This window comes from Parasteatoda tepidariorum, chromosome 8, assembly GCF_982258835.1.
Source record: "Parasteatoda tepidariorum strain Cologne lab strain chromosome 8, Ptep-v5.0, whole genome shotgun sequence".
Taxonomy (NCBI): domain Eukaryota; kingdom Metazoa; phylum Arthropoda; class Arachnida; order Araneae; family Theridiidae; genus Parasteatoda; species Parasteatoda tepidariorum.
In genome coordinates, this window is record NC_141762.1 from 7204328 (window position 1) to 7226358 (window position 22031).

At 33.4% G+C, this 22031-nt stretch overlaps 1 protein-coding gene across 1 annotated transcript; it reads left to right on the forward strand.

The window, feature by feature from the left end:
- The first annotated feature begins 1052 nt into the window (after positions 1 to 1052).
- On the forward strand, positions 1053 to 21677 carry LOC110282006 (calcium and integrin-binding family member 2-like). The gene is made up of 6 exons (XM_021144447.4): positions 1053 to 1180; positions 2472 to 2506; positions 6306 to 6423; positions 10052 to 10199; positions 14455 to 14650; positions 21563 to 21677. The coding sequence occupies exons 1-6, from the start codon at positions 1130 to 1132 to the stop codon at positions 21582 to 21584; spliced, it is 570 nt and encodes a 189-aa protein (XP_021000106.2). The 5' UTR covers positions 1053 to 1129; the 3' UTR covers positions 21585 to 21677.
- Positions 21678 to 22031: the final 354 nt, after the last annotated feature.

A 22031-nucleotide genomic window follows, 5' to 3' on the forward strand; every position in this document is an offset into this window, starting at 1 on the left:
CTTTTAGTAATTCTGGAGCAATGCTGTTGTTTCCTGCTGTATCCCTTCACTTTGTTACCTTCAGGGCAACTTTAATCTCGACTAGAGAGATATCGTTATTAGAAACGTTAAAATTAGGCATTTGATGTGATATCCTGCAGTTGCTCTAAGCATGCGCAGTATTCCTAATAAGGTTACTTATTAGCAAGGTTACTTATAACCAAGGTTACTTATAAGGAAAATAAGGCTACCACTATCTTTAACGTAAGGTAAACGTTATTCAAAAGCTTTCTAATTATGACAGAATTCTTAATACTTATAGAACTAATAGTAATGATAATACTAGAAATAACTATTCTAATTACTTATATTAGTAAAAACATAATACTTTTGCTTCTGTTTTTTTTTTGGTTTGAGCTAAAAAAAATAGACACTGAATTTTTTTTTAAAGATATTTTAAAAAGCCTGTATCTATATTTGATATTAAGAATGTTTACTGTGTACTGAATAGTATTTTAGTCGATTTTAAGGTGCTAAACTATAAGTCCTAATGAGACCCCACACGCAATAATAACTTCGGGAGTGAGATTTTTTTTTCTTTCCTATTTAGAATAAACTTATACTTATCATATTAAAAATAAGTTGTTCAAATATATTTTATAAATTGCAATTTAAACAAGATATATATACAAAAAAAAAAAAAAAAAAAAAACTGTTCCAAAGTAACTTTACTTTACGGCATAAGTTAATTCAGAAAAGGCACTTTTTGCGCTTAAATTCGTATATTAATTTGTATTCAAAGTAATGAGCATAGTTAAGATACACTTTCGGAACCATTAAGATTGGCACTTTAGTATTTAAAAATCCAATCATTTGAACAAAAGTATTTCAGGGTGATATTATTGTAGACAGATAATTTATGAATGACAGGATTTGGACACTATTCCATCTATCCACAATTTAAAATTCATGTATGGGCTGCGACACTTTTTTTTTCTTTATCTCGCTGAATGCTTCTTTTATTGATGCACTCTCATCAGTTCTTTTGTTTAATCTTCATCTCTTCTGAAAAAAAAAAAAAAATAAAGCTGAACAGGGTGTGGTCAGAATGAAACAGAGAAGGAAGATCAGGCAGATGAGTTAGTAAAGGATGGGAAATAAGGTGGTCACTTTCACCGAGGAGCAACTCGAAGACTATCAGGTGAGATTACTTATAGGAATATAAGTTTTTAATCTTTTGTTGCATCGAAACGAAGAAAAAAAACTTACTATTTAGTATTTATAGAATACTTCTCTATACTGCATGAAACATAGTTAGAAACTTGCGACAAGCAGCTTTAAAATTATCGGAGCCTTGGCGAAGTTTCTCTTAAATTTTTCTTTTTAATTCCGTGTTAAAATTACGTATATTGGAGGTCTCCTATTTGGAACTGGTGTGTTTAAGTTGAGAATCCGCGTTTCCGAAGCTCTTTAGCCGAATAAAATAAAAATGCACTTGAAACAAAGGTATAATTTTTAAACAATGTGTACCATTTTGCTGTTAAGAGTTATCTAAGCTTTAGGACAAACATATCATCGGAAATTACGCAAGGTTCTTCCATCCATGTGAAAATAATCAAACTCAGTAAACTAAACTCAACTTTTGCAAATTTTTACGAGTCCAGCTAATGTAGTATTTGAGTAACTTTTTATAAATTAAAAAATGGTATCACGAACACTTTTATTTTCATAAAACTGTGGTTTTTTTTTCATATTGACGTCTGCTCTATTTTCAGAATTACCATAGAGGGCGCTGGTAAAAGTGGTTTAAACTTGATCTAGCAGTCATGAATAAGCAAAACATGCATAACAAAACATAACATATGTAACAAAACATTCATAACAAATCATAACGTGTGTAACAAAACATATCATATATAACAAAGCTTAACATACTTAGCAAAATATTCGTAAACTGTCTATTTCGTAAAGGTGACATCGGAAGAATGTCATACATCGAGCATTCCTCAGTTTCTATAACAGGTTATGAGAATGTGATCACCAACAGCAACAGGAAGCTTCCTGATATCATTTTAACAGGTTGACAGTTTGTGATATTTTGTTATGAAAACGTAAACATTAACTTTCATCAATAAAAGAAGAAAAAAAAAATGATTTTTCAGTGTTTATTTGTGCATATTACGTTATTTCAAAATTTACCGTTTCTCTGAGTTACCTTCTACTCATACAACACCGAGTCTTCAAATATTATAAATGAATTACAATTTTTTTCTCGTATAAACAAGCCTTTCGCATTGTTTTCTTAAGTCTCCTAAATATTTGAGGATGAATAACTAATCATCCACTCATTTATTTGCTTGTTTTCTTAATGAATACATTATTTAATAGACACTTCATAGTAAAAAAAGTAAAGCAAAGAAAATTGCTTCAACAATCATTTAATTTTTTTATTCTTTTTATTATATTTCATAATTTTTGTTTTTATTTTAAAGGACTGCACTTTTTTCACCAGGAAGGAAATACTGAGGTAATACCATCATATATGTAATATTGAAAGCCTCTGACGAGTCTTTTTTATACTATTAATCTGCATTTTAATATGTAATAATTTAAAACAAAACTCAATTTCTTTCAGTTATATTCTTTTCCTGTTGCAAAGTCTATTTTCAGCCTAAAAATAAATGATCGTCGAATATTGTCCCTTCAGATTGTTTGACTTCGCGATAGGAGCAATTCAAAGTACAGAGTGATTATAATTAAAGCGACCCTATTCAGACCCCTCTAGAACCCGTTCCACTAATTGAATTTTAATGGAGTTCGGTATATACACTATATGGACCATGGGGAAACTTTGGCCATCAAGGAGAATTGAGGCACCAACAGAAAGATATTTAAATTCAGTCAGAATCATTCAAATTTATTCATTTACAGAATGCGCGCAACGTGTGCTTCACTGACAACAACTGCGTATTGAAGGCGCGTTATAGCGCGTTCATTGCCAATGCCAAGAAACTCCCGAGGGATTTCAGCAACATGGCGTATTACGTTCGCTTTCAACTCAGGTAAAGTCCTACTTCCCATCGTACATCATAAACACTGTCCTTTAGGAATGCATTCAAGGAGAAATTACAGGGATTTAAGCATGCGAAATAATTTAAGAACCGATACTATTAAAATATTTTCGGTATTTTTTAGAAGAAAAAAAGTAATAATTATAGAACATAAAATACGCTGGTTATCATAAATTAAGGGAAAACTGTAAAATTGGCTCTTCCAAAAACAACCCAATCTCAATGAAATTTGAATATCTTGTTCAAATAAGAGTTGCTAGTTAAAACTGCAATATACAAGTTAGTGGCATTGCAATGGAACGACGTTATCTGCAATGAGCATAAAATAATGTGTTTGATATCACTCTTTTTGAAATTAGAAATTTAAGATAGCCAATTTGTAACAATGACCTCCAGGTACCATTTGTCCAAAGAACTGCGATGGAGATCAATTGGAAGTTTAGAGGAAGACAAAATCATATAGAAGTGGCCAGATGGCTTAATATGACTCCTTCTGTGCTTCATAGACTGTCGCAACAAGTTCTAACCACTGGTAAACCCTCCAGAAGGGTCAGCCAAAGACGGTAAAATGCTGCGACGAGCATTTATCTTCGTGTGCTTGAGGGAATATAACCGCAACTCAGATCTTCTCTTAGTACAGCCAAAAGAAGATTTGTGTCAGTGTCTACTGTGCGTAGAAAGCTTCACGAACGTGGCTTGAACTGTTCGCTAGCGACCAGCCATTGGCACGCCACTCTCGTCACGTCATAGAAGGGAACGTTTGAGGTGGGTGCAGCAATATGTCCACTGGATGGCTAACCAATGGAGGATTTTTCTCTTCACAGATGAGTCCAGGTTTAGTCTCTAAAGTAATAGTAAGCACTGTTTGATATGGAGAGAACCTGTAACCTCCATTAAACACTCGTGAAAGAGATGCATACCAAAGAAGCAGTGTCTGTGCGTAAGGTGGTATCTCCATAGGTGGGCTCAGAGACCTGCACGTCTTTCCACGTGGCACTGTGATTGCTCACGTTTATAGAGATAGTATACCCTTGATGTTTTTATGTTCTACTCTCGTGTGCCCTTGAATAGGGCTGGTCGAGATAAGAATAAACAATACCCTTAATGTTTACATATACCCTTATGTTCGTGCAATAGGAGACGATTTCGTGCTACAGGATAATAATACAATGCCGTATGCCGTTCAGGGCATACATCGTGGATGATTATCATCAGTAAACAATACTGCCCATGGAGTTGCCAGATCGATCACCGGGCTTAAATCCTAAGTAGGATGTTTTGGATGCTTCAGAAAGACATGCTGCTGTTCTCAAATCTCCTCACTTTCTCTCCGAGGAACAACGATATCTTCAATTTTCCACTATTTCGATTCCAAATATTTTATGTAACCTAGCTGTTTCTGATTAGAGCTGTTATCGTACGTTAACGAATAATCGGTATTCATTGATCTGTTTTTAAGATTTTAAATTATGCTATCGATTTCCCTTGGGAAACATTTGAATTTTGTGCTCTCGCTAAATGAATATCTCACTAAATCCCTAATTTAATGTGCACACTCAGTGTCCTCTAATGTTTTCTCTTAAGCCCCATCATTAATCTTAAGCATTTTAAACACTTTAATTGTTCGTCGAATCAATTTTTTTCCTTTTCATTGTCACATTTCAATGCCTTAAACAACATAGAGATTTCCGTAAAAATATCAGTGATGATCTTTCAGGAAGTTTTTGTTCTTTAGACGTTTCGGCATGCTTGAGAATTTTTTATTTGATTTGAAGAACAAAGACAGAGATCGCCAAACTGCAGTTGTTGATCTTAAATGACATGCTGCCCATCGTGAGCCAAACACACGTCCAATTTTTATGATTTCATTTATAAGTTACTCTAAAATCTTGAAAAATTCAATCTAATTTTTGTTTAATTGATGAAAAAGTGTATACATTTCATTAATAAAAATGATTAATTTCTTTGATTTAATCATCTAAAACGAGTTAAAGGCGATGATTCAAATGAATAGCTCACTATAATATTCCAGATTACAATAATATTCGAAAACCAGTAAAAATATAAGCACCGACACCAGACTTTATCTCCAATTAGGTCCAACATTGGTTCCATCGGAATAAAATGAAATTAGATTTCGTTTTAAATAAGTACAGTAGAGTCCCGATAATGCGAGTTTCCGCTTTGACCGAGCTAAGAATTCAAGGATTTCATTTTTTGTTCCAGTTTATTTTTCATGATTAAAACTACTGCCGAAAAAAAAGTTTGAATTTTATCTTCCAAATACTCAGGAAAACAGAATCCAACATTATCTTTTTCATTTTATCAACACCAGATTGCCAATGAAATGACAGTTAATATCGTCAATAAGGAAAATGAATCTAGCGAAGATGATGAAGACAGTGAGGATGAAAATCAACATATAAAAATCTCTCATACAGATGGACTAAAAGCTATCGAAAGTACTTTTGAATAAAACAAAAAACGATTAAGGACTTTTTCAAATGAAAGGTGTAATTTTTGGATCTTTCATTTTAATAAAAATTACAAAAACTGGTATTATTGAAACAATGTCAATGTCTTCTGTCAATGTCGCAATATACTGTTTCTGACTGCGCATTATGGTCAAAGACAGTGTTGTGCATTGTCAGTAATAACTCGTCATGGAATTTACATCAATCTGCTGTAGTATTTAAACTGTTTACACCTGTTACATCAAGTTTCGCTGCAAAATGCATAGGATTTTTTATAGTACATATACAGCATATAATTAAAGTTGTATATTAAATTTGTACAGCATATAATTAAATTTGTATGACATAATAATGGATAATGAAAAAAGTGGATTAAATTGAAAATAATGCCCGGTGTACAGTTGCGTAAGGAAAGAAGCACAAACTATGAATTTTTCAAATATTAAAAAAATACGCTGCTTTACTAACACGCAAATATTAAAAACATTAAACATTAGTTTTGGAATCGGTTTTATAATGCATTTTTTACCTTTTTGGCATATCTTAGATATCGTAATTCAATTATTTGACCATTTTAATGAAATTATTTTTTAAAAAAAAGTTGAAATCTAAAATTCAAGTCACATAAGCTAATATTAGCCACTCATTATTTAAGGATTTTCAAATTTTGCTCACGTAATATCAAATAAAAAAGTAGCAAAAAATAAATAATTTTTCTATAGGAACTTAAAATAAAAACATACCATTTTTGATCCAAAGTAATACCATGTGAATTTTTCAGAGTACACAAAAGGTACAGAGAATTAGATCCACATAAAATTCCAAAAGAGATGACAGGGGATGAAGCTCATACCGTAACAGTGATTTTGGATAAAGTAGAGAAAATGGCGGAGCTCAGGGTAAGTATTGAAGTATGCAACAAAATAGTTAACATACAGCGTCCTTATTTTGAAAATTTACATTTCGGCTACCACAAAAATGAAACTTGAAATCGGGTTATTGTTAACGAATACTATAGGAAAAAAAAAAATAAAATAAAAAATAACAAAATAAGACTCATTTTAGGAACTTAAAATATTAAATATGCAAGAGGAATGGTAAAAGTGACGTTTCACGTCGAATTTCACATTTCTTTTATCTATTCTATTGTGATTTCAAAGGAGACTTTCTCAGAGCTTCTTATTACATGCCTTCCTCGAAACTAAACACTGCTGTTTATTAGATTTGAGCTTTCTAAAAATTACATTTTTATTCTGCTTATTGTCCTGCATATCACAAATTTGTTTTTGAATACCCGAGAAAAACTCATAGTGTATTGATAATCAAACATCATCTCTGTCTAAGAAAGAAGACCCCATAATTACGGATGGGGATATATATATATATATATATATATATATATATATATATATATATATATATATATATATATATATATATATATATATATATATATATATATATATATAAAGAGTCGTGGTGGCTCAGGGGATAGAGCGTTCGCCTTCCAATGAAATGAGCCGGGTTTGAATCCCAGCGATGGCTAGTCGATACGAATTCTGCACCCGCTCGCACCGACCACGGTGCTGTCATAAAATATCCTTAGTGTTTGATGGATCATGGGTTAGAATCCCCTATCCGTCAGACTAACTGTGGGAGGTTTTCGTTGCTTTCCCCTCTATGTAATGCAAAAGCTGATTAGTTCCATCTAAAAGTCCACCACAAAGGCAGTTCTCGTCTTCTAAATTGGATTCAAAATTACAAGGCTACGGAGTTGAACATTAGTAGTCGCAAACTTAAAAAATTGGGCTGTTTAACGACGATTATAAAATATAATGGCAAAGGTCTAGTTTTACAAAATATGGGATCAAAGTTAAATTGAATAATTGCATCCTGAGCTGAGGTTTACATCAACACCTCCTAGAAGATAGAAGCCCTCGGGACAGATTACCATAAACTAGAAATTTGATCCTTTAGTTATTCAAGCGTAATAAAATATATCATCTTCCCCCATCTGCGCAGCTTAATACCCTGAACGTAAGTGACACCTTTCTTACTTTCTTCTACTGCGCAGCATATGCTCGTTACGTCCGACTACTAAATTGATCCGTGCTGAGGCCCTCTCTCTTCTAGGAGATGTTTGAAACACACGAATAGGCAGACGCCTGCGATTCCTATAAATAGGAGTCTTAATAAGGTACATTATTTAAGGGACATTAAAAAGTGAGTTTGAGGCACGAGATACAAAATTAAATACTCTTTATCAGCATGCTTATTTCCCTCGCTTCTAATGCTTCAAAGGGAGGAAGGGATTTCAAGAAAAAAGTACATGTTATGTTGCAATCACAAGAAATTTCACATACAAAATATTTTTGTGAAAAGAGGGGGAACTAACCAACCAGGAACTATCTTTCGGTGGTAATGTCGAACCAGTTAGGAAAGAAAAGAAGTCAAATGACTGGACCATTCAGTGATAATGATGGGCTATTAACTGAAAAGAAAATACTTATGTAGTTAGAGTAGTTTTATTTCGTTTTTGCGAAATCTGTGATGTAGTATGGAGGAATGTTATTTTTACATGTTATCGATCTTATTTCAAAGAGGAAAAGATTAAAGGTCTGTTTCTTCCTCTTCTTCAGCACGACAGCCTCTTACAGGCCTTAGCTGCCTCAACCACGCGTAGCCTCCAACGCCTCCTATCTATGGCGACTTTTTTCCAGTTGTTAATCTTTATTACTTTGAGATCTTTGGTAGTGTCATCCAGCCATCTAGTTGGAGGTCTTCCTCTGGCCCGAGATCCAGAAGGATTTTTAAGGGTGGCGATTCGTACTGCGTTGTTTTCTGGACCTCTCCAGATATGGCCAAGACATCTTAATCTATTGCTTCGGATGACCTGCACTATCTGTGGCTGTCCATAAAGTCTATATAATTCAAAGTTGTATCTGATTCGCCAACAGCCTCTTTCCTGTACTGGGCCAAAAATATTTCTAAGGATTTTCCTTTCAAAAACACCAAGAGTACGCTGAGTGTCTGCGTTTAGTGTCCATGTTTCACTTGCATAGAGCAATACAGGTAGAATAAGAGTCTTATAAATTTTGATCTTATAAATTTAAAGGTCTGTTTAGACGATCCAAATTCTTGGACGAAAATTGATTGATAATGATGGAAACTTAATGTTGAATATGGACAATGCGCATGCGCAAATTTTTCCTTCGACCAAACAGTGACATTCAAGAACTTGGATAGTGTAGACGAATCATCCAATTTCTTGAACAGAGAAATCCCTCCAATTTCTCGGATTCAAGAATTTGGACCGTGTAAACAGGCCTTAATATTGGAAGAAAAAATTTATGTAATCAATCTAGCAGAAATTGAGAAGCTTTCTTTGAGTGAATTCAAACAAAAATTTAGAATGAGTAAAAGAAAAATAAGTAATAGGTTAAAGAAATGACAAAAAAAAGAAGAAAAAAAAGAGGAGAGATAGAGTGATTACTAATTTATATAAACATTTCAAAACTGCCAACATTTGGCTAGTGTTCAATTTGTTTCATTCTGTAAGAACAAGAAATATTCTTGTAAGTGAAAAAACTATATTGCAAGAAAATGCTTATAAAGTTTTGACTAGTCTGCGATTAGAAAACTTTAAAATGGTTAGTTAGACAGATTTCAGCATAACATGGCTTTTAAAACTATTTGTGGTGAAGAAATACTAGCAGATGTAGCATATTGCATAAAACAAGTTAAATGTGAATCTGAATTTCCAATTGAATGACAGTTATCTCTTAGCTTGTATGTAACTCTTAGGACACCTCTATTTTGGGACATTTGGTCCCGAGGATGTTAGAAGGGTACTGTATGGATGGTTGGTGAAACTAAGGGTTAAAATTCGCCGTAAGATTTCCGGGTTACTTCTTCCGATTGATTTTTACCCATAAGCTTGAAAAAGCGCGCCATGCAATATTATTACACCTGTAGTGTTCACAATATTAAGCGTTGTTTCAATTTAACTTTCAATGAAACAAATATATTTAGAATATCTAGCAAGCATGCTATGATGCTGCTACCAAAAATTAACAACCGGCGATATTTTCAACAATTATTGCCAAATAAGGGATAACACTCAAAACGTGGCAAACCTAACACTTTATTTATGTTATGATAATAATTTTCTTCAATTCATTTTCGGCTCACGACCTGTTAGAATTTTTAAGTCACATAAAACTCTTCTTCGTGGTCAAATTTCACCCAATACTTCAATAATAAAACTTTCTAGAATATCAAGCCTGCTCACACATCGCCTCGTAAGCATGACACAAGCGGAGAAATACACCGTAAGTTTTCTAAATTTCTCCGGGTCGTAAGAAGTTTGTTATTGTTTACATACTGTCTACCATCCATATTTTTGCTTTGCTTCTTTTAATCATTACTAGAAGATTCCAATCTCAAGGAATTCTAGGAATAGGAGTGCTTAAAATCGAAGGTTTTTTTTATTTCCAATGGACACTCTATATATAAATTTGTTATCAGGAGAATCCTTTCCGCCAGAGGATCTGCAAGGTGTTCTCTCATGACGGTAGTGGGAACATGACTTTCGATGACTTCCTAGACATGCTTTCCTGCTTCAGTGAACAGTCACCGAGGGATGTGAAAGTGGTCTACGCATTTAGGGTGTTCGGTAAATATACTCTCCCTATTTAATATTTCATTAAAGAAATAGAGTGACATTAATGTGTGCAGTGTAATAATACGTACAATAAATAATCATCGTTATATTAATATTCTTATTGGGCGTGATTAGTGAAAGATATTTTCCCACAACAAATTCACTAGTTAGGTACTCCTTCTTGCTTGTAAATGGCATAAAGTGTGAACGGTTCTTTAGGAGTGGTTCATTTCGGTTTGTTAGCACAGCAAATAATTATTTCTTTGTATGAAATTATTTTCGCGTAAATGAATTTTAAATTGTGAGCAAGAATTTTTTGACTCGATTTATTTGTCCTCAAGATATGACGAGATACGCAAAAAGTGAAATTAACATTAAGGGGTTCGAATTTTGATCCTCTGTAGAGGAGATCTCATTTGTGAGGCCAACTTCCATAGCTTGGACATAGATCTGAAGGGGAAGGAAATTTCCTCCAGATTCCTATACCCATGGTACTGCTCAGTAACCGACTACGGGTCTTTGGATTTCACAGATATTATGAGCTTGTATATCGTATGCAAGGCCGGATTAACCATTAGGCACACTAAGCACGTGCTTAGGGCACCAGAGGATAGGGGGGCACCACAAAGCCTAACTAAATGTTCGCAGTATATATATATATATTTTTTTTTTGAAATATTGATAATAAATTTATTATTTTGAGCTTCCATTTTAAGAGTAGATAACAATCATTTCTAAGTACGAAATTTCACATAATAAAAGAAAGAAAAAAACGAAAGATGTTTTGTATCAAAAATTTTCGGTCTTATAATGAAATTAGGTAGTGAATTTTTATGCGATAAAAGCTCTATTCATGGCCGGATTTACGTATAAGCTGTAGCTTGGGGCCCCCCAGATTTCACTTTTTTCTTCTTTTTTTTAAAAGTTTTATTAGGAGCTGAGGCCCTCTGAAGCCCAAAATGCATATTTGTTAATCGTTTTTACATTGTCGGGTGTTTTTCAAATGTTTTTATTAAATCAACTTTGGTAGTGGTTAGGGGAAAACATGGAAGGTTTGCATAGTTTTTAATTCATACGTTTCTTAATATAATAAATTTCAAAGTTAAAATTAATAATTATCTAAGAGCGCTTGTGATATTTGCCCCCTATTTGCATCAATACTTTTTACTTAATTTATAAACTCTGTCAAATTAAAAAATATTTTTCATAAATAATTTTTTAAGAGCTAAAGAACGGGGTCAAACCCAGTTCTTTAGCCCAGTCTTAAACCTTCTTACTAAAGGGTAATTTGACCTACTTTGCTCTGATGGATGAGTATTTCAAGAGCCAACAAAGCAATAAGTAAGTGTCTGAAAAATGTGATAGCTAATTTTGTTTAAAGAAACTTCAAACCTAATAGTTATTTACTGATGAAAAGTGAGAAATCTGAAGCACCATAGTTAAAATGAATATTAAGGTTGATTCAGTAATTTTAACTATTGGAGAGAAATATATATCTTTTATAAATTTATTTAGTTTTTCTTTCCTTTAATACTTTTTGATTTCTTCTTATTTATTTAAATGGTGGGCCACTATTCAATCCCCTCTTTGACAGCCTATCAGCCAAAATTCCTGATTTGGTTTATTCTGGATGAAATTGAGATAACAGATGTAATATTATTTTAATTTTACTTACTGCTAATAGACAGAAACAGCATGTGATTATGCTTGATAGACCATTGAAATCAAGTGGTCATCAGCTAAACAAATGTTTAAATAAGAGAAGAAGAAAAAACCTCCTGTATGACCAAATTTGTCATGTTTCCCCTAAATATAAAATATGTTTAATTGGTAATATTATATTGCATTCTCAAAATTCAATTATTTAGTTAACTTATGATTTTATTGTTTATTGATGACTTGTTTCTATTTTTAAGTCCTTGATTTTTGTTGTTATTATGTATTTAAAGCTAATAAGACTTAAATTGTTTAATTAATAAGGCTCTTAAATTTTTAAATCAAAGTCGAAACAATTTCTTAAAATTATAAATCGAAACTTTTTATGAAATTTGGACAGCTTTGTTTTTATTTTAAACGTATGCATTGGAAATAAAATACAATGTGAGGTAATGCAAAGTAATTTCAAATTGCTTACTATTTCTAAATTAATAATTTGGAAAGCACTTTTCTTTATAAAAGAATTTGGTTATTTTATTTTGATTTAAAAAGTGTGGTATGAAATAATAATGTAATATTTTATGAATGCTTATTCTTTTTCTAATTTGTTCAACATTCAACATATTGTTTTTAGAAATATATATTCATTTAAAAAATACCATTTCTATTTAATTGGTATTTTACTTCAAATAATTTAATAAAGGAAACCGAAATATTATATAAGATATGATTTATAGTTCGGATCTAAATATAATGAGAGATTATAAAAAGTACTAACTGGAAGTTATAAATGTATTCATTCTGGTTATAAGAAGTACTAATTCGTGGAACCTCTTTAACTCTACACGGAACACTGAAGTTCCATAGAACACAGTTTGAAATTGCTTCTATCATGAAAAAATTTACCAAATTTTACCACATTTACTACCGAACAGCATGGTAAAAAACATGGTAAAACAGCATGGTAAAAATTGTATTTTCTTGTATTCTTTGAAACTCCTTGCATATTTTCTATACACCTTCATAATTTCTTATTTCTAAGTCTTATAAATTTTGAGCAGCCAAGCAAAATGTAAAGTAAGAAAAAAAAAATTTAGAAAAAAATTATCAAAAAATCATTTAAAATTTCAAATGACATATATTCAGAAGGAAAAAATCTGCTTAATATGGCCTTCCAGCATGCCAAATTTTTACTCTGTGCTTATGATGAGCTTAAAATGTGCTTCTGTTGTAACTTTTTTTCCTCGTTCAAAAAATATGTGCAATAAAAGAAAGGTTCTACATTATAGTCTCTTCACAATCAATATATTTAACAATCAAGTAATATCATATTCTCTAATAATATATTGCTAACATTCAACAATAAAATATAAGAGCAGTTTACTTTAGGTTTATAAAAATAGAATTGAACTTATGAGGGCCCCATCATTTTCAGTAGCTTAGGGCCCCACGAAGCTTAAATCCGGCCCTGATCGTATGTACTCGGTAGGTATTAGAGGAGTCGAGGATTAAATAACGGTTCCTCCAAACCGGAGTCCGATTCTGTAGCCACGGTCCCACCTAAAAGATCATTCTCACTGAATGCAGTTCGTGCACTTCCGATCGCCATCGAGAAAAAATGAGAACCTGATTGATGTTATCTCGTGAAAAACGTAACAATTAAGTTCTCTATTTTTCTCTGGGAATAAGGTATTAATTTTGATAATTTTCCTTTGGGTTTAAAAAATATCACCAAATGGGCGATTTGTTAAAAAAGTTTTATAATTTTTAAAATATATTACTTGTCCGTTCGAAAGCCCAGATAATTCTTGACGACAAGATGACATATTATCGATCGAAATAGACTACAGGTGGCGTAGAGCAAAACTCTTTACCTATAGCAATACCTCGCAGGCTTTCACCATTAGCGTTTGGAGAGTCATGGAAGAAGGAAGTACGCTAGTTTCTGTCTTGATTTTCAAATAGATTAAAATCTTTTAAGTGAGGAAGCTATATGGAACTGAAAACAACACTAAATATAGTTCTGAAAGAAAGCGTCATGGAAATTTCAAAAAATATTTTTAACAATTAAATGCGAAAAATAAAAAGGGAAAATATCGTAGTACATTCATATAGAACTGAAAAGAGGAAGAGAGGGAAGGGAGAAGGGCCAAAGGCATGGAACAGGTCTTCTATTCGAGCGTTGAGATCACCTATACAGTTTAAAATTATAGCTTTGCTTCAAAAGTATGGCCCTCAAACGGTAGCTTTTTTTTTTATCCTTGCGATTGAGCTCTGAAAAACCAAGATAAGATCAATGAAGACTTTTGGAGCGTTCCGTTCATAAAATCCGTTTGGCATTTTTCGTTCGCAAGAATACACGTCAGATGGCGCGTGCAAAGATAGAAAAGTTGTTGCTTGTTAGGCCTAGAGCCCCTAAATTAGTATAGGAGCCTTATATATAGAAATTAGTATGTGAGCCTTAGTCAGGCCTTAGAGGCGTCCTGTTCCTGTCTTTATTCTTGTATGAACCCATATTAATGTGAGTCTCTTTCTCCATGTGTTAAGAGTGCTTCTGCGAATCCTTGCAGTCACCTTCTTTCTTCTAAAAATAGGTGATTTGTCATTACAGATTATGATGGTGACAAGTTTATTGGGTCTGATGATCTCAAGCAGGCAACCATTGCTTTAACCAGAGGCGAACTCAGTTCCGACGAAGTCAGCCTGGTTGTGGAGAAGGTTTTAGAGGAAGGGGACAACGATGACGATGAAAAGTTATCCTTCATCGAATTCCAGAGTATCATCTCGAAAGCTCCGGATTTTCTCAGGTAATACAGCTTATTTATCGATAACCGAGTAATCAAAATATTTCTTCATAATTCAAATAACTTTAATTTACTCTTGCAAATAATCATGGATTATCAGTATTCGTATCGACTACAATAAACCTTATGAAATTATAGACTTAGATAATCTTGATTACAATTAGGATAATAAAGAAACTTCGCGTTGTATATAACACAGCACGAATGGGGCAGAGGCTCTTAACTGTTTCGGTTTGATTGTTTATGTTTGCCTCGTAAGTAATCTTCGAAGCAAGGAAAGAGGTTCAACCGGTCTTATTACGAAACAAGCTCTACATTGTGTATAATTCAGTAAGTGAATACTTCCTCGCACACTTCAGAACCGGTTTTTGTTTGAATTCAGAGCAAGGATGAGGACATTTATGAGGAAAATATATTTGTTTTGGTTTTAAGATCGGTTAACAGTTAACTTAGCTATGTCACAAAATGAAAATTTGGCTAGTTGTCCATGTCTAAGAAATTTATTCTGTATTACTTTCAATCTAAATAAATAACCACCAGGTTTGGTGATCATACATCCTATCATATGGCCTATCTTTACGATATCAACGCTGTGCAACTCGGTATTGTGTTTGCTCGATATTAAGTGCAAATTGATGTTGATACAATTGATAATCAGGTAAAAAAGATTATACTTTTTGCATCACCCATTAAGTTCCGAATTTATATTATCTAATTTTTAATGATCTTCTTGCATTAAAAATCTTGAATTATTATGAAATTGTTCAATGTTTTGCGTAGTTGTTGCAAACTTTTAAGCTTTTTGTGGGAGATCTTTCTTCTTGATGTAAAATTTCTTGATTATTCATGGATTCTAAAGTTTGATTTAAAGTGATTTAGATCAAAACGACGTAGAGGCTAAGAAATAGTAACGGTGATTAAAAAATGTTGCTTGCTTTGAGGCCAATTGGGTACAAAAACGTTAACTTACTATCACTGTAATTTTTATGTTTGCTAGGTAATAAGAAATACGGGATTTTTACAGGATTTTTTTTTTTTTTTTGGATCTAAAAACTATCGAATATTTTTTTTATAACCGTTGTTGAGCAGCTGACCCAATTCAGGGTTTACGACTACTAATGTTCAACTCTGAAGCCTTGTAATTTTGAACCCAATTTAGAAGGCAAGGGAACTCCTGGATCAAGTATAGGGAAAAATTTGCCGTCGTGGTGGACTTTTTGATGAAACTAACCCACATTTGCGTTACATGGAGAGAAAAACCACTAAAATCTTTCACAGTTTGTCTGACGGCAACGGGACTCTAACCTAAGATCCGTCTACCACTGAGGATATTTAACGTCAGCACTGTGATCGGTGCGAGCCAGGTGCGGAATTCATATCGACCAGCCAACGATGGGATTCGAACTCGGTTCACCTCATTGGAAGGTGAATGCTCTATCCCCTGAGCCACCACGGCTTACTATCGAATAATGTAAAAATTAATAGTGGGCTGGGATAGCTTGTTTCGTAAAAAGCTGGGCTCATGTTCGTGTGATTGCGAGTTAGAATCCTGCCGGCCAAAGAATCCCGTGTGACTGGTGTACCTTAAATCTGTCGAGGTCACTAAGTTTTCATAACAAATCAATACTTCTGAGGGTACTGAATTGGAAATTGAATAGTCTCTGGTTCAGGTCAAAATTACGATCTGTGAATGAATGGAGTAAGAACAGGCTGTGACGCGTGTGCGGCTGAACTCGCATTCTTGGACATAAATGGACCCTCTGAAAAATACAAGAAACGCACCCTCTACCTCAAAATCACTTGAGTTTCCAAAGTAGGATTGTTGGTATCGGTAAATGGTATTAGTAACAACCGCAAAAATAAAAATTAAAAAAAAAAGTTATCAACCCCCTTGCCTGTTTCGCATTAGCCCTCCTGACTTTGACAATTTGTATTTTTTTTAATCGTATAGGTTTTCTAACGTCCAAGAGTTAAGGAATAAACACACATCTGCGATGAAGTAAAATTTTTATAAAACTACATCAGCGTATGATAAAATCGCTAATGCTAATAACAAAAATGCACTGATGCGAATTAAGTGGGCTCTAAACCGCTGGAGAAACTTTTTGTGGTAAATTTTGTTGCATCTCCATCGGCATAATAAAGAAATCACAAAACAGAAAAAGAAAAGACTACATTTCTATTTAGAAAACATAACCACACAGGAGTGTTTTGGACCAAGCTACCTCATTGCAAGAGGACATTTTTCAAACGATAATATCTTAAAAAAACAAAAATTAAGTGATGGTACATTTACAAGCAACACAACTGAAACCGTTAGTGAAATATTGAAATATTTTAAATCAGTACAGGACTCCCCACCCCACTACCGGAAGCAATTAGTAATAACTTAGACCAACCTTTTACACTCACAGAAATTGAACACACAGTCCTTAAGCTAAAAAATGACAAAGCCCCGGTATATGATGGCTTACCATCAGAAATTATCAAGGCAATATTTAAACTTGAACCACAATGGTTCAAGAATATAATGAATAAGTGTTATGAACTTGAACATTTTCCAACCATTTGGAAGAAAGCAAAAATCATTTTAATACCTAAGCCTAAGCCAGGAAGGGATCTTTCCATACCTGATGGATATCGTCCAATACCCTTGCTTCCAGTGTGGGGTAAAGTCCTAGACAAGCTCGTTACAAATAGGTTAACCTTTTTCCTCGAAGCAAATGACCTCCTGCACCATGATCAATACGGTTTCCGAAAGCATAAATCCACCACATCAGCTATTAAATGTTTAATCAGTTCCATAAAACAGGCTAAAGAAAATAGGCACCACTCGTTAGAAGTTTCCCTCGACATCAAGGGAGCTTTTGACTGCGTACTGTGGAAAAGTATCATCAATGAATTGAATACACTGAATTGTAGTTTCACTCTAACGAATTTAATTAGAAGCTTCTTAAATAATAGATCTGTGAGCTACTCCATTCAGAATACAGAGATTTTACAAAACGTTGTTATTGGAGTGCCACAGGGTTCGAGCATTGGTCCCATCCTGTGGCCAATGTAAAACTTAAAGAAGACAGAACGATGAATGAAAAAATTTTTGCTTTTACTTTCTTTGTAATGATTTCAGGATCAATGTTAAATCGACTGGGCCCACAAATGACTACTGCACTTGAGACTTAAGAGAAATAGGCAAAAGCACAAAACCTCAAATTCAGTATAGTAAAAACAAGCCATAGTCTTTCCAAAACTTAACAAGATCTCTAGAAAACCAACCGTAAAAATGGGTGAACAGAGTGTATCCATAATCCCAACCATAACTTACCTTGGGTTCCAACTTAACTATCATCTCTCCCGGTTGCCCCATTTGGATAAGCTTTACAATAAAATCTCAATCTTCCAAGCTAAACTGAACAGACTCTCTGGAGTTGACTGGGGTATGAACCCACACATTAAAAAATTCATTTTCCAAAATAGTACACAAAAATTAATCACTTATGGATCCGAAATCTGGAACAATAATTAAGTCAGAACTCTCAACAGACTTAGAAAAAAATAGAACGAATTCCTCTTCTCTCCATAACAAAAGCCTACAGGACAACCTCTACCGATACACTACAAGTTTTGGCCGCGACCGTCACATTAGATTTAATTTTTAATACAGAAGAAAAAATGGCGAATATTTATTTCCATTAAAGTGATGGAGATCCATACATACCTCTACCAGACTTCCCACCAATACATCCCGCAGAATTAAAATTCTTAGATTTTGACTACAATTGGGTATACTATAGCCTACGTCACAGGTTGTGTTATTCCTACTAAATTTAACCCATGAACGGCATTTTCTGCGAGCCTAACTTCAAGCCACAAATAAACAAACGAAGTGTTTGATCGTTTAAATAGCTGCTCGCCAGATTTTATTGCATTATAAAGAAAAGTAATTGATATTCGATTTTTGATTAATAATTGATTTATGTGGATAGTGGCATAGAATTTAGCATTGCGTCATGGTAAATGTTACTCCTACTAAGTGGAAGTAGTTGTGTTTTATTTTATATTATACCCAATTTACCAACAAAAGATGGAATTGAGATATTTCCAGGCTAATTTATAACAGCGAATACAAAGTGGGATGTGCATTCGTAATATAGATCGATGGTGGTCTTAGAGAGTCTCGCAACTTCAGATTTACAGATTATTCAACAGTTTTCAAAGTAGAATTATGGGCGATACTTCAGTCACTCCACTGGATACACCAAAATAATATCAATAGCGAAATAAACATCTATTCTGATTCACACTCCAGTCCTCAAGCCCTTAGTAACAAAAACACGAATGATTACCTAGTTCAAATGATAAAAAATACTGACAAAAATATTACTAAATTCCACTGGATTAAAGCCCACAAAGGATATGAGGGCAATGAGGAAACTGATAGACAGGCCAAATTAGCTTGTCAAAAATCAACAATAGATCTATATGACATACCATCAAAACAGACAACAAGAACAGAACTTATGAAGAATAGCCTTTTAACATGGCAGCAAAGATGGGATAGTGATGATACAAAAAGCCGACACACTTACCAATTTATCTCAAAAGTCAGCAATCGAAAAATCTACTCCAACTTCTATATCAATCAATTTCTATCTAGCCATGGAGCCCAAGGTAGTTGTCAGTCAAAATTGCTCGGGAAAGACCGGGACTGCAAAGTTTGTAAAACTTATGAAGATATCGAACACATACTCACTGTCTGTCCTGTTTATGATGATTTAAGAATTAAATTTTTTCCGAGAAATTTCAACTTTGATACCATTAAAAGAAACTAAACAAAGGAATTGAAGAGATTTTTAAAAATCTTTTTGAAAACAGAATGGAGGATCTGGCCTAAGCCGATCCTTCAACAGTATTCCCTGGATGCCCCGAAATAGGGGCGGAACAGAGTAAAGCCGAGCTCCAGAGGCATTTTAAAGTTTGGAGTAAAGTGAACAGAGTTTAGACAAACCTAAAGAAAACCATAAAATGTCAAACGCTGAAAAAAATTATTACAAAATATCAAAATGTAAACTAATTATTGCAGGATAATTTCTCCATCAGTAATAAATTCGTATTTTTAAGAAAAAAAAATAACAATTAAAAGTTTATCTGAACTTACTTTTAAATACCTATGTAGGTAAAAGAGAAATTGTCATGAAATGTTTTTCCACCGATATAGCGTCCTCTTAAAGATCATCAGTTGAACGGCATCAGAAAAAGATAGTTTAAAAATGCTGCAGCAAAATAGCATTTGGGGAAAGTTTGAATATGAGCTATAGATTCCCCCCCCCCCCATAAAGAAAAGGCATAGAAGGTTTCTCAAAGAATTCTCACACTAATTACACAGTTGACAAATGTTTTGAGACAATGTGAAATCTTTCCAGACAAGCTGAAGATCTGGCTGGCATTCCATTCTTTTGAATTCAAGGTAGTCCTGAACTGTCTGTATGCGCGTTGAGACGCATTGCAACGAACTTGTGAACCAACAGCGCCTCAAAGCAATTTTACATAGGGTACTAAGATTTCAGCACTTTCTCTCCGACTGATAAATTCCGATTCAGGGTAATTCTTGGAGGTAGAGATGTTGTGGTTTAGGCTGGCGTGGCAAGACACAGACCTTTTAAGTGAATGCCCCCCATAAGACTGGTCAAGAGAAATATGCGTGGAATGTTCTTGAAAGAATCATCCGGTGGCTAAGGACTGTCTTGGTAAGAAAGAGGGATTTATTTTCTCAAAACATCTTCAGCATGAGAGAAAAGATACAAAGAAGTTTATAAAAAAATACAATTTATTTGAACCATTTGCAGAAACTATGTTCCTTAAACTATTAGAAACCTAATTTCTATTTAGAACTATAACGAAAATAAAACCATATATGTTAGTAATATTTGTTGGACTTAACATACAAACACAAACTAAGAATAAATCATTTTACTGCCTTTCTTCTATAGCAGGGTTTCTTAACCTGTGGTTCATGAATCCCTAAGGGGTCCATGAGTTATATTTTGGGGGTCTGCTGACTACTCCTAATTTTTAAACGTTAGGAAGCCTACCCATTGCTTGTAAATCGAACTATGGCAGCTATAATTCCGTTTGCTACAGTGTATCTTTGCGAAGCGGAATTTTCCACACTTGTGACAATAAAAATATAACATCGAAATCGATTGAATGTTGAACATGATATACACGTTGCTTTGTCGAAAACCATCTCTCAATTAAATTTATTAATTAAGGAAAAGCAGCAGCAGCAACCTTCACATTAAAAATTTTAATTTTAAAAATTTTATATACTATTAAAATAATAAAATTAAATGTTTTCTAATAATTGATGTTTTTTGCAATTATTTTTTTTTCACAGGGGGGGGTGGTCCGTGACTTTTTAAAAAATTTTAAAAGGGGTCCATTATATTAAAAAGGTTAAGAAACACTGCTTTTGGGTGACGACTGTTTATAAAACAGAGTCTACATATATGGATAGAAAGCCATTTATACGTTGAAGTTCTAATTCATACTATATATATATGTATGCATACAGGGTATTCTACTATATATATAGTACTATATAGTCAAAAAAAATTATTTTTCTATTTTTTAATTACAAATTTACTCAATTGCACAAATAATCTTCATAGAAAAAATGTTCTTTTTGAAGGGACCTTACTCTTTCATTTATAAAATATGAGGGGGCTAAAGTCTTAAGTCCCCTCTGCCAAACGGCTCTGCGGTCCCTGGTACATATAAGTTTTAGACTTTTTCAGTAACTAGTAACTGTGAAAACATGGTACACTGCATTAATTTAATTACATTATATTAATTCTTTCTTACTTTATTTTAGAAGATTGGAGAAGCTGTTTTAATGTTTGAATTATATTTCAGTACTTTCCACATACGTATATAATAGCAGATGGTAAAGGATGATGATGAAGAAGAGATGGAAATTCAGCAACAAATTCCTACTTATGTATTAATCACAATTAAATGTTCACTCTTATGTTTTGACTGCACTTATTACATTCTTCCAAAATTCCTAAATGGTTGGAAAAAAATTCAAGTTACGCAGGAAAGAGCAAACAGAAGTTCTTTAGCATTGAGTACCTAAGAAATACAGAAACATTATTGCAGTTGTTCCAGCAATGATCTTATTTTCATTTTAAAGAATGGATCACCCTAGTTAATCTGCACTTTACACTAACACACAAACAATATGTGTACTTCATCAAAAATTATACACAATAATTATTTATACACAAATAACTTATAATCTGCACTTTATCAGTAACAATAATACTTTTTGAGGGTCCCGAAAATATTTTAGTAAAGTGTGAGATGGAGTCCAGGAAAATCT

Bases quoted from the DNA above. Each gene is read 5' to 3' on its own strand.
- LOC110282006 (XM_021144447.4), top strand. From the start codon at position 1,130: ATGGGAAATAAGGTGGTCACTTTCACCGAGGAGCAACTCGAAGACTAT. The intron at 2,507-6,305 runs GTAATACCATCA...TGAATTTTTCAG, and splicing joins ACCAGGAAGGAAATACTGAG to AGTACACAAAAGGTACAGAG. The intron at 6,424-10,051 runs GTAAGTATTGAA...ATTTGTTATCAG, and splicing joins AGAAAATGGCGGAGCTCAGG to GAGAATCCTTTCCGCCAGAG.